Source organism: Bombus fervidus, chromosome 5, assembly GCF_041682495.2.
Source record: "Bombus fervidus isolate BK054 chromosome 5, iyBomFerv1, whole genome shotgun sequence".
Classification (NCBI taxonomy): domain Eukaryota; kingdom Metazoa; phylum Arthropoda; class Insecta; order Hymenoptera; family Apidae; genus Bombus; species Bombus fervidus.
This window is the reverse complement of record NC_091521.1, coordinates 6,802,549-6,816,355: the sequence shown is the minus strand read 5'-3', so window position 1 is coordinate 6,816,355 and position 13,807 is coordinate 6,802,549. Positions and strand designations below refer to the sequence as shown.

The 13,807-nt window shown below is 26.0% G+C and overlaps 2 protein-coding genes across 6 annotated transcripts; both read right to left on the bottom strand.

The window, feature by feature from the left end:
• Nucleotides 1-20: 20 nt before the first annotated feature.
• On the bottom strand, nucleotides 21-10,555 carry Hrb87f (Heterogeneous nuclear ribonucleoprotein at 87F). Of its 5 annotated transcripts, XR_011799808.1 has the most exons (8): nucleotides 10,396-10,554; nucleotides 9,278-9,489; nucleotides 8,802-9,114; nucleotides 8,469-8,718; nucleotides 8,135-8,353; nucleotides 6,648-6,809; nucleotides 1,076-1,117; nucleotides 21-525 (listed from the first exon to the last, which is right to left on the bottom strand). XR_011799808.1 is itself a non-coding variant. In XM_072003207.1 (7 exons), the coding sequence occupies exons 1-6, from the start codon at nucleotides 10,414-10,416 to the stop codon at nucleotides 6,682-6,684; spliced, it is 1,143 nt and encodes a 380-aa protein (XP_071859308.1). In that variant the 5' UTR covers nucleotides 10,417-10,554; the 3' UTR covers nucleotides 808-1,117; nucleotides 6,648-6,681. The 5 variants fall into 5 exon arrangements, 4 of the variants coding, with proteins under 4 accessions (XP_071859308.1, XP_071859310.1, XP_071859309.1 ...); XM_072003207.1 differs by lacking the exon at nucleotides 21-525 and having other exon boundaries at nucleotides 808-1,117; XM_072003209.1 differs by lacking the exons at nucleotides 21-525; nucleotides 1,076-1,117 and adding an exon at nucleotides 3,981-4,763 and having other exon boundaries at nucleotides 8,204-8,353; nucleotides 10,396-10,555.
• A 563-nt stretch (nucleotides 10,556-11,118) lies between these two features.
• On the bottom strand, nucleotides 11,119-13,698 carry LOC139987208 (uncharacterized). The gene is made up of 6 exons (XM_072003204.1): nucleotides 13,530-13,698; nucleotides 13,087-13,451; nucleotides 12,674-13,013; nucleotides 12,426-12,593; nucleotides 12,180-12,347; nucleotides 11,119-12,117 (listed from the first exon to the last, which is right to left on the bottom strand). The coding sequence occupies exons 1-6, from the start codon at nucleotides 13,696-13,698 to the stop codon at nucleotides 11,519-11,521; spliced, it is 1,809 nt and encodes a 602-aa protein (XP_071859305.1). The 3' UTR covers nucleotides 11,119-11,518.
• Nucleotides 13,699-13,807: the final 109 nt, after the last annotated feature.

Here is a 13,807-nt window from a genome sequence, read left to right as displayed (position 1 = left end):
ATGCATGAAGAACAATCACATACTGAAAAAAGGTTTATTACATTAGAAAATTTTCCCAAATTACATTGCTGAAAATTAATGTAAATAATTAGTTCTTTATAATACATAATAATTTAATAATTACGTTATTTAATATCTTTCTTACAATATTAATAAACATGCTTAATAAACCAACAAGTAATCAAACTATAAAAGTTTATTACTCATCTTTAGGATCTAGTTAATTTTCTTTCATCCCTTGTTATTTTATTCCACTCTAAAAGTTGAAAATTGATTATTTTATATTATTTTACTTGTACAAAACATTAGTTTGTGTAAAATGGATGTTTCATAAGAAAACCACTAACTTGTAATACTTAACTATTTATTTTTTGTTTCAGAATTATGATAAAAAAATATAAAGAATAAGATTTTATAATAAAGATTTTACCTTTTGCATATTTTTATTTTATTTTGAATTTTATTATCCATTTAAATATCAATGCCTTAATATTCTGTAATATTCTTGTACATTTAGTTTACTCTCTGCAATAAATAATCTTTAAGATATAAATAACAAAAAAATATATCTTAAAAAGCTATGACTTACTTGTTCCAATTTGTCATATTTGCTAATTTTTTAAATTGGACACTTATTTTTTTATAAAAGCATATAGTTTCATAAAACTTACTCCTTATTGGTCCATGATTTATTTCCTTTCTAAAAGACTAGTTATATTATATTACATGAACTTCTCAAGGGATAAGCCTGTTACATTCAATAATGATAAAATTAATTTCAAATTTATTTAATAAATTAGGTTTAGGCACCAAGACTATGATATATCCACATACTGTATATAACTCAATTATACTACATAGAACAGCATAAATTTGTTATATGATTTTTTAAATCACACATGTTTTTTAAATATATTAGGTAACTATTAATTTATATATAAAAAATTTATATTTGTTTCTCTGATCTTTTGAACCCTTAATATAATGTACGTTGTATGATTATGGTAATTTTGAAAGTGTTAAATATTATAATAGTATAATTGTAAAATTAAAAAAGCAGTCGATTTCAACTTACCTCCTATGACGAGTGACAACGGTAGCTGTGACACGGAGCGCTCTGAGAGTACCAGCCCAAATGGTAAACCAGAAATTAATGAAAACGAAAGATAGCAGTTAATATACAAGAAGTAAAACAAAAATAATTTCTATCTCTTGCTTATAATTCATATTTAAGCCAAAATAGATCTTTACTATTTAAACATTTATACATTCTTAGCGCGTATTGATATAATAGAATATTATGATTCTTTTATCTCTGATATTTTATATTAATAATGTTTCATTGCCATAAATAATAAGTAAAATTTTCAAATATCAAGAAAGATTAATTTCGTAAATAGGAATTTGTCTTTTTACTTAAGTTTTATTTAACATATATAGTAAATAACTTAAAGGGCTATGTACATCCAGATAAGGTTCAAAAGTTAATGTTTTGAAAATATTCTTACGATTTTTTAAAATTTGAACTGTAAGTGATAGTGATGATTATACAATTTGTTCAAATGAGTTCTTTTTGAAACAGTGTGTCTGAAGATGATATTAAAAATATTTTAATAATCATTCAGCAATAAATTCTCTAATTTTATAACAGAATTGCCTAATACATGTCTTATTCACCAATGATGCAGCAATCTTAACTTCATTTCCCAATATTTTGCAACACAATTTATGTAACTGTTAAACCTGTTTATTTTTCTGCGTAATAATAAATTTATAGAAACAATCTTCAAGATAATTACTTCTTTGCCCTTTAGATGAGTTTAGCCCTTTAATAAATAAACAAATAAATAGAAATTAACATATTCTAATCTAATTTTTCATTTGAAAAAATATAATCATATTTTAATTAGTTATGCTTAATTGTAATCTATTATAGTACTTATAATGTTCATTTTCACATATATAAATTTTTTCCATTTTCATCCCACCATAGAGTTTTAGTATATTGAAAAAGAAATTTATAATTTTACTGATACATATGCTTCATTTTTTATATGTATATGTTATATACATAGATAAAGCATAATACATACATATGTATATAAAACATAATACATTGTTCGATACGATAAAACAAAACTTGATAACAATATATGAATAATAACTTTTATTTAACTATTTACTCCTTTGTTTTTGTAAAAAGAAATAATCATTAAATCAATAGCATAATCTAATAGAAATATTAAAAAACATTAATATCATGCACAATCTGTCATTTAAAACCCCTATTGTCTAAACAAATGAATCTAATATTCCTACCTGTAGTTGTACAACAGAAGCTAGCAAGAAGCCTAGCAAAGCCTAGCCTTGCTGTGTAGTTCAGAATCCCTTTGCTCTGCTACCTGCCCGTTTTTAGTCTCTTCTTTCATTTTCACTCTTCTAACATTCGATACTAGATACTTGCTAGATAATAGATCTAACTAAGAATATTTTCAGGTACTGAAAGCTTAATATACCCAAAAAGTATTACGTACCTACTTAATTGCTTATTCCATTACTACCTAATAATCATGTTTAACGACACAAATCTATTACATAACAATAGTAAAAAAAGAAAACACCATGTTACTAAACCTAACAATGACAAACTTAATATCTGGAAAAAGATAACTGTAGATTAGACCAAACGAATGTATATATTAACTCAAAACTAGTTAAATAAACAAAATCAAAATTCATTTATCTTGGCAATATATAAAAATTTTTCTATAATCAGTGCCGTGCAATATCTGAATAAATACTGTGTATGAGATATAATATACTACTGAAAGAGAATTCGAAATTTTATTTATTTCTGTAGATTCATCCAATAAGCAAAATATCTGTCCTTTTTATTTTTAATATCTTTTAACTATTATTTTTAAATACAATCGAAAATTGCAAATGAAAATATAAAACTAATTCAAAAATTTATACTACTTGGTTATAAAATATATTATATTCTGTTGTATATTGTTATTATTATTATTATTATTGTTTTATTTTATATTCTTAATACTGCAAAATATAAAATGTATGTTGCATTTATGATGATGATTACAATACAGTCTGTATTGTTTTATGGAATTCAATGAATCATTTAAGAAAGCTTATAGTTCCTCACTATCATTTTTGATTCCCTATAATAATAAAATAAAGATATCCATTCTTCATATTTCTTTACTTTCAACTATTAGTTTGAATAAATAAAATTAAAACATGAAATAATATTCCAACTGTACATTTATTACTATTTTGCACCACACTGATTAAATGATGTATCTTCCGAAAGTGGATTTAATTAAAAGGGATACGAGATAGAGTTCCAAATTAAATCATATCTATTAAAAATATACACACTTCAATTTATTGCTATATTTGGAATATAATCTAGAAACATAACCTTAATGAACATACATATCACGGTAACTAATTATAAAACAATTTAAACTTTCATGAAAAATATTTCGTACATTTTTCGCGACTTTTGATGCTTTATTAGCACATAAGAATATTTATGAGAATTTTTTCTTCATAAAATTGCTCATATTTTTAGCATACAATTACAATTTATAATAGAAGACCATATATAAAATATGAGATCGAACGTATCCCTTCATCCATAAATCCATGTTTGTTATACATTATGAAAATTACACAAAATTAGTCACAGATTGTTTATATGTACAAATTGTTTAATACTGTGAATACATATAAATATAAAGCCCTTAGTTGTGCTTCCACTGACTACACAGTTGACAGAAAATACAAGAATGCTTTCTATATATAATGTTTGAAAGTTCTCATTAATATTTGTATATAATAACGAAATGTACCCTTATCTAGCTATGTTTTCTCCTATTCCTTTCAGTGATACATATCTTGTACTTTTGACTTATCCTATACTATGGACATTATATTTCATAAATTAAAAAGTAACGTAGAAGGTTCTGGTCATTTTTATTAACTAGCTCTTAAAACATTACAACTTAAATAATTAATTAGTCTAGGTAACCTACGAAAATGCTGACTGATATTCGTAATATACCCAGTTCTTTATCAAATTCATTAGTTTCATTTCATATTAACATTTTCTTTCATGCATCTTTCGTTTTGTCCTGAGATGTTTAATCTATATAAGAACCACCTTGCGTATAATGAAATAAGTCATCACGATACCAAACCTAGATTCTTACATGCACTGCTATATTGATATATTCCATTAAATTAGAGAAACAATCGTGCTCTCCAATGTCTAATATAAAATCCTAGATCTATGATCATTTTTTAGTGTTACAGTAAATATAACAAAATGTTACAAATTTATTATTTGGATGGCACGGATGTATCCCTAGCCATAGTAACTGAATAATCAAATTAATCCGTATCTTTTTCTCTAACAATGAACATAATTACACGTTAATAATTGTTTGTTTCTTTTTGGATATTATATGTGCCACACAATGAGTTCAGGCACAATCTAGAAAATTGTGATGCAATGTTTTCACATAAATAGTTGAATATGTAAGATATATGCAATAGGTGCTAGATACCAAAAGAAATACAAGTAAAAGCCTCCCTCACTGTGATCTATTAAGATGACGCTTCTCTGTCCTGTATCCTGATTGTCCTGCCTGGTCTTGTCTCTAGCCTTATAGCCCTGCCTGCTCCAATACTAAACAGTACAGAAGTACTGGCGACTAGAAGACAAGTAGTAGGTTCACCTGAGGTTCAAAAGTCATAAATCTATTAGTTCAGATGATTGAAAATACTCAAACTGTAAGAATCTATAAATTTTGAGCTAAAAATCAAATGTCATATAATTATTTACTATTATTTACTATCATTTTAAGAATATTTCCTTACAACATTTCTTGTTATATGACTAACATACAGTATTAAGCAACACATCATTTCAATAGAAATTTTATCAATACAGATAAAATATGAAATTTCTATTAACAGTAAATACAATCATAACTAATAATTAGAATCATTTAACATAAGAAAATTGTCTTCAAACACATAATTACAACCACTTTTGCAGAAAAGATATAAGTATATCAATGTAAGCATGTATTAATTAATGAAGTGCTAATTTGTTATCATTTGTCAATGCATAGTATATTTCTCTAAATAAAATTGATCTAGCAAATTATTTAAAATTGTTAAATAAATAACAAACTGATGTAATTATATAATAAATCAATGCTACTGAAGATATTAATTCCACATAACAAATTATGTATAACTAAAATATATTTAAAATGTGTTTCTCAAATATTTCTCAATAGTATTTCTTGATATCTCATACATTCTATTTTACCTATTAAAGTAAAATAAGTGAAACCTAAACCAAAAAATCATTGTGCACTAATTCTAAATAAATATTTCTTAATTTTCTTAAAATAACTTTAAATTAAAGTTTAAATGAATACTTTTGCCAATGCATTTAAGTTTAGAAAGTATATTGCATTAATTGAAATGTATATGAAAACAAAATTTCATATCTTAGTTAAACATTATTACCTCATATAGCGCATGCATTCTTCAATAATTTATTTCATACAAACCATAATATATATATTTATATAATAACAGTTTGTCCAAAAACATTTATCTGATACTATACGTCTCATCTCATATATATACATTTTTTTAAATTTTTCTAATGTAATTTTTGCAGTGCACAATTTCTTACATGTAATAAATGTCAATTAAAAATAAATCCATATAACTGCCTATATAATTTATATTCATATGATCCCTATATTTTTAGAATTAGAACTATATAATTTAATATTTATAAATAAGCTAACAAACAACAAAATGTTAAAACAAAATATATGAATATTTTTATTGAATATAACATTTAAATAAATCAAATTTGGCTAACAATTCTATTCTACTACCATTACCTGTTCTGTTAACCAGAAAATACTTCACTAATATATATAGAAATATTCTATATATAATATGCATATAGAAACTATCTTTGTTTTTAATTTCTACAAAATAAAAGAATTTTCTATTTATTTGATAATATTGCAACAAGTACAAATACTTGTACTTCAAAATTTGTATATTAAAAACCCAAGTGCATTTCAATAAAAAATATAATTCTATTTTTATAACCGCATCAAACATATATAAAAATTTAATTTTCTTGTATTTGTGAGCACGCGCGCGCTCGTGTGTACTTTGTAATAAAATAAAAGCCATTGCATCAGAGAACTACTGATACAAATACTCTTTAATACCTATTTATTCTTTCATTTAATTATAACTAATCACTCTATTTTGTAAGTAACGATTCCTGATTGTACTTGAAGTATTTATATAATTACATAAAACATAATTGTTTTTACAGTTCAATGAAGCTCTATTTAAAATTACTCAATGCATCTATTAAAAAAGTAAATTAAATCCCGCAAAATACTTATTTATAAAAATAAGTTTCATGTAATATATCTATCATATTACTTCAAATTATGTTTATTTAATACTTCTGATTTCAAAATGGTAATGTTATTTAAATATAAGTTAAACATAGTCATTTTAATATATCCTAGAGAAAAGAGATATAATTATAGTAAAATTTTGCTTACCAAGTGAGGGAAGTAACCATGGATAACGTGTATTTTAGTATCTTCTTCCACCACCACCACCTCCTCCCCCCATGTTTCCACCACCAAGAGAACTACCGCCATAGCCTCCTTGATTACCGTATCCACCACCACCACCTCCAGAATTTCCACCACCCATCGGACCTGAAAAATAAATTGTAAAAGATTAGTAAAACTGTTTAAAATTACATAAGATACTATAAGATACCACTTATTTGATAACAATATAATAATTATACAAATCTTACTATCCTAACAATAGTGAGAGATGAAGCGTTTTTAACAAAATTAGATTAAATTATTATTGTACATACAGAATGTGATTAAACGATATTAAACGTAATAAGCATTTTACAATCTAATATTTATACTTATTTAAATAAAAAAAAAGAAACTACATAGAAATGATAATGTAATATTTGATATTTATAAAAACAATTATTTCTACGATAAGATACCTTTATAAAATAATAATTTAGCATATTATGAGCAAACTCAATTCGAACAGAATAAAGGAAATGGACAAAGGCGCTCCTTCTCACTGCAACATCGCGCCTTATGTCTTAATCTAACTTATATCAAAAATATACTTATTCAATTTCTTTGATTGTGGTGTTTTCCAAATAACATTAGATTCACTTGTTGAATGTTATTATTAACATTAACTGTAATTAGGATTAATCTTACCACGCTATGTAATTAATTATTGAATATCTATTAATATCGCAATGATATGTGAACTTTACAAGAGAATCACACGAGTGTTGCATATCAACTTCAATAATACTCTGTATGTAGGTAGAAAACAAAAAATATGTAATAAATATTCATCTATTAATGTAAACTTTCAATAATTCATAAAATACTTAACAATTAACACATTCCATGTACTGATACATGGTGCGGTTATATTACCGTTTGAGGCAAGATAACTCTAGTAATAGTAATGGTAATAGTAATGACAAATCTTAAGAAATACACAATCATGGTTGCACCAAGTACTCATTACTATCAATAAATTCAATAATATCAAGAAAATGAAAAAATTCTATCTAAACTCATATTCTATGATCCTACTTTCAAATGATGTGATATAATATTCTATTTTATATAAAAGTTTAAATTTTAATGTTGTTAAAGTAACCTGCTAGATAATAAATTTCTGTACTAATTGCACGGATAATCGAATATTTGTAAAATATTTTTTAATTCTCTACTTACGAAGTTTAACTGGAATCGATATATTACACTTCGTCTGTGAATACTTAATTAGTAATAAAATATTATAAAATTGTACTAATTATAAGCTGAACGCTCCTTGTGCAACTTGTTACGGTTATCAACAATAGTATATCACATATACTATAATATAATTAAAATATGTTATCACAACTAATAAATGCAAATCTACGAGTAGTTGCTCAAGGCACGTAACAGACGCGTTGGCTTTTGAGAAGGGCAGAAGCAACCTTGTCCACCGAAGGGTGGTAGCCATCTCGAGTCTCCAGACTGTCGGCCACTAGGACCCATATTAATACCATAGGGTGCAGGTCTTCCTCCAGAGTTGAAATTATTCCGTACTGGACCACCGCCATAGCCTTGCTGGTAACCTCCGCCAAAGTTATCGTTGCTCCAATTTCCGCCACTATTATATCCACCTTGGCCTCCTTGACCTCCCCAGCCACCTCCTTAAAAATAACGTTTATTAGTATTTTGTACAAACTTAATGTACTATAATATATTATTAAACAATATATTAATGTAATACTTAGTAAAATGGGAAAAGTATATCTTTCTGCGAACCTTTACCTTGATTCTGATTCTCCCAAGGGCCGTTACCACCCCAACCTCCTTGATTACCTCCACTATAACCGCCTTGATTACCACCATTATTCCAATCTCCACCACCTCCACTTCCTCGACCTCCCCAATTACCGCCACCCTGATTGCCACCACGAGGTCCTCTTCCTACATTCTGTCCTCCTCTGCTACCACCTCCACCACCACCACCACCACCTCCTGATGCAGAAGCCATCTCTGCCTTACTTAAAGCCTATAATCATAAATGTATAATAAAATCTGAGAATTTACAATGCTTCTTTAAGTCTAAATAGATAACATTAATATAATTTTTACCTTTTTAACGTCTACATGCTTGCCGCGTATTTGATGATTGCGTTGCAAACAAATTTTGTCTACAGGATCATAATCATCAAATTCAACAAAACCAAAACCACGTTTTTTGCCAGTTTCCTTATCTGTTACAATGCTAATTGAATTTATGCTACCATAACTTTGGAAATATTGTCTAAGATCTTCTTCTTCATGGTCATCTTTTAAACCACCGACAAATAATTTCTTTACTGTTGCTCCAGCTTCAGGTCTACCAATTTCTTGTCTAGGAACAGCTCTTTTAGGTTCAACTACACGTCCATCAACTTTATGTGGTCTGCAATTTGAAATAACAAAAAAGAAAAATATAAATGTATATATTATTATGCATTTTACTTTTGTTATTCCAAGCAATTTAATATTAACATATTACTAGTTTTAATACTTAAAATATAAATATATGGATTATATTAAATTGCTGTAATTTTATGAAATACAACCTTGCATTTTGAGCATCATCTACCATATGTGCACGAGAATAAGTAATAAATCCAAATCCTCTAGATCGTTTTGTTTTTGGATCTTTCATTACAACTACGTCTACAATCTCTCCCCATTTTTCAAAGTGTTTCTTTAAAGAATCATCTGTAGTTCTATAATCCAATCCACCAATAAATAATTTCCTAACATGTTCAGGTTCATTTTTTCCATCCTGAAATAAAAAATATCAGTAGAACTAAAAAAATAAAATGTTATAAGTATTATAATTATTATTGTCTTTATTAAAAATATCGCAATAAAGAAATAGATTTCAACATTCATATAATATTTAATTATTACATATGTATATATGACTTACTAAATATCAATTATTAAAAGGTTAAGCTTTACTAACATTCTAATCTTTTGTATTACAAACTACAATCCTTTTCTTGTAAAATATTGTATATGTTACTATCATCGCTTTTAACGGATTCTATTAATTTACGTTATATAAATGTAATAAATAACTTAATAATAATACATTACAAATAATATACAAATTATAAAATAAATAATTTACAGTAATGCAAGAAACCAATAATAGATGCCTTATTAATCAATTTTAAACGTTGGAACAATTTTATTGAAAAATAATATAATAGGATATATTTCGTAAAACTGAGTTCAGTAAATCTTAAATGGCGTAGCGTCGTCAGTGAACGCCATGCTACAAAAGAACGACAGAAATACCTCTTTACGTATTCTTTATATCAAAACAACAAAGTAATAAATATTCTAGCATCTTCATAATACTATTTGCAATATTTAATTAATTTTTATATTAAAATTACTCTGGTAGTTAATTTATTATAAGAAATCATAAAAGACCTTCAACAAGTCATAAAGTCTACAAAGAATATAATAAATTATACATATAAAACAAACAATAAAGATTTTACAAAAACTTAATAATAAGTAACAGTATCACGCATTATACATTATAGGTATGTATAAGGACGGCAAAATGAAAAACTAATTAAGTCTACGTACAAATTCTTATCTCTATACATATCACTTTTACAAATGATAAACTATTTTTTCCAAGACAAAAATTAATTTATAAGCATTTACTTACATCATGTTCCATTTTAACCATTTTCGATAATTTTCAATGGTCAAATATCCCTCTTCACTACAGAATACACAAAGAACCTCAGTAAACTTGGTGTGAGAAATGGAGATCACGCACGTCGGTCGATCGATTATTACTCCTTCCAAATGCTTGTGTGAACCCCAAATGCGCAAACTGCCATACAAAATATTACAGACATGCGCAAACCTTGCATTATTTATTAATTTACTGTTTCAGTAAGAATTTTTCAGAGTATTAGGATTAAATATTATCTAAAAAAATTGTATGAATTAATTGACATATTCCTTAATATGTATTAATTACTTATGTTAAAAGAAATTATAAATCATTTTTGACGTATTATACATTGTCTTACATAAAAAATAAAAATGATGTATTGGTAAATTGATTATTTTATGTTATATGATTATATTATGTAATTATATATTTGTGCGTATAAATTATATACATTCTTGGTTAAAAATACGTCTTTTCTTGTAAAATATAATAAAATAATACATGCAGCATGTGTTTATACATGCAGCGCCGGAAATGTCTACCGTCATTAGATCAAACTACGTACAAATGGCGGTTACAACGAGAAACTGACATTTTTCAAAATTTACTGTGTACGAAATTAAACTATAATTATATTATATAATAATTATTTTTATTACTATATTCCTTACATTCTAAGGATTACAGTGGTTAAATAAAATTGACGGATTCTATTATCTCTTAGTTTTATTCTTTTGTTTTCTTTTTAAGATTTTCAGGCAGTGAAATATTATATATTATCTAAAATCACCTCATGCCAGCTCATACATAACTTTCGTCCACACCCTTTATATTACTACACGTGTATAATATTTATATATTGTATATAATAATGTACATATATAAATTGCTATAAAATGTTTCAATATTTGCAAAATTTATTTACTTTTAATTATTCCTTTTAATATTACTTATATACACTTTCTTAAATTATTTGCTATTATCTTAAATTTTCTATTTGATGTCTTTACCCTTATAAATTTGTTGTTTTATATTGTGTATAAAACCTGTTTGTATATATCTGACTTTTGAATAAAATTTTAGTGTAGTATTTTCTGTGAGTAAAATACTACTGGTTAGAATTTGTGCGAGAAATTTGATTTATAAAGGCAGGATATGGTTTGTCTGTACAATTCAAACAATTTCTAAGAAAATAATTATGACTTGACGCATTTTGTGGGTATAACTTTTCCTCAATACGTTTATTTATTACCACTGCTTCAGCAAGAGGTATTGGTTCTGTATACGTAAATGTCTTTTTTTTGGTATCAGACTTATCATCTAGTTTTTTAATATTAATTGGTCCATTAATAACAGAAACTGCATTACTCACTTCATTGGTAGTTCTTATAACAGGTGTGATGTTACCCATTGAATCTAATCTAGAACTAATTTGGTCACATGAACTTATGCAAACCACTGATACTTTAGTTGGAGTTTTTGGTAATAAATTGGAAGCAATTTTTTGTGTCTTTTTTGTCGTTTGTTTTTGTTTAGAATTCAACTGTTTGGCTTTTGTTAATTTTATTTCGGTTTCAAGAATTGTACTCTGTATCTTATTATTACTAAATGATGGACTTTCTGGATGATGATGTCTAATATGTCTGTGTAGATTATCTTTCCTTCTAAACACAGTTTCACAGAATTTGCAAGAAAATGGCTTCTCATCTAAAATAAATTTCATACATCATTGTAATATGATATACCATATTTTGTTTAGTATGACATACCTGAATGAACTGTCAAATGACGTCTTAATTCACTTTTAGATAAAAATACTCTACTACAGTGTGCACATGAGAATGGTCTATCTTTTCCATGTATCTTTTTATGACGAATTAACAATGATTTATCTTTGAAGCTTTTATTGCATTGATCACATACATATGGTCTTTCATCTATTAATAAAACAAAGCTCATAAATTTAAGATAACTTAATAGTTGCTCAATGTTTTTTTCTTTGTATAATTACTTACTAGAATGTGTTTTTAGATGACGTTTTAAATTGGTTAACATCCTGAAAGTTTTTTCACATGCTTTACAAGAATATGTGGATGTTCCATTATGTGCATCTAAGTGATTTTTTAAATCATCTTGTTTAGAATACCTTTTATCACATTTAGGACATGTAAATTGTTTTTCCCCTAAAATTAAATTATTGATATTTTAGTAAATCTAAATAATGTAAACAAGATGCTTTTATTGTATTATAAAAACTGAATACCATGTGAATACATATGCCTATTAAGCTTATTTTGCTGAGGAAATGCTTTGTCACAAAGATTACATTTATATGGTTTGTATCCTCTGTGAATTCTTTCATGATATTCAAAATGAGACCTTTTAATGAAACTTCTATCACAAAAAGAACATTGATAAGGTTTAACGCCAGTTATACAAGCATCATGATAACATTTTCCTTTCTTGTTTCGAAAAATTTTACTACATATATTGCATTTATACTTTTCTGGTGTCCCTGGTATCACAGTAATATGATTACGATCATGACATTTTATTGATTTACTTTTTAACTTCTCTTTTTTTGAATATTCTGTTTTAACTTCCTGTAGAATTTTTTAGTATATATATAAAATATGACTACTATTAAATATGATATATAGATTATAGAGGACTTACCCCATTGAAAATTTCTGATGTTTTATTGCTAGGTGATTTTACTACAACATTATTACTTAAATGTGGATACACATTTAGAAGTATATTATTCGATTCTATGTTTGAAATATATAGTTTGTTTGACACAACATTGTTTTTAATCTCTGTTGTAGAAGATTTATGTACCTCTTTTGTTTTATTAAATACATCTTCAGGATATAATTCATAGTTATTTATATAATCGACAGAAATTAATTCAATATTATTTGCTTTGAGTTTGGAATTTTTATTAATAACTAATTCCAAGGGTAATACGTCATTACATATATTACCTTTATCAGAAGTAGAAGCATTATTTAATATTTTTTTCTCTGAAGGAGAGCAATCTAAAGCAAAATATAAACTAATTAATAAACTTACTATAATTGTTATATTATTAATATGAAATGTTATAAATTTCCTACCATAATTTCCGATATTTTGTATACAATGCTCATTTATACAAATTTTGCAACCTTGTTCTTCATATATTAAACACATACGACATTTAATGTGCCCGCAATTATCTTTCACAAGTCTTGTACGTGATGTATTTATTATTTGTCTACAACTTGGACATTCTTTGTTCATCATAAATATTTTTATTTCCAAACGGGATAGAATACTTTATTTGTTAGTAAATATAATCTTATTAATTATATTAAACAATTTTTTTTCTTTTATGTATGTACGTTTGTTTGCT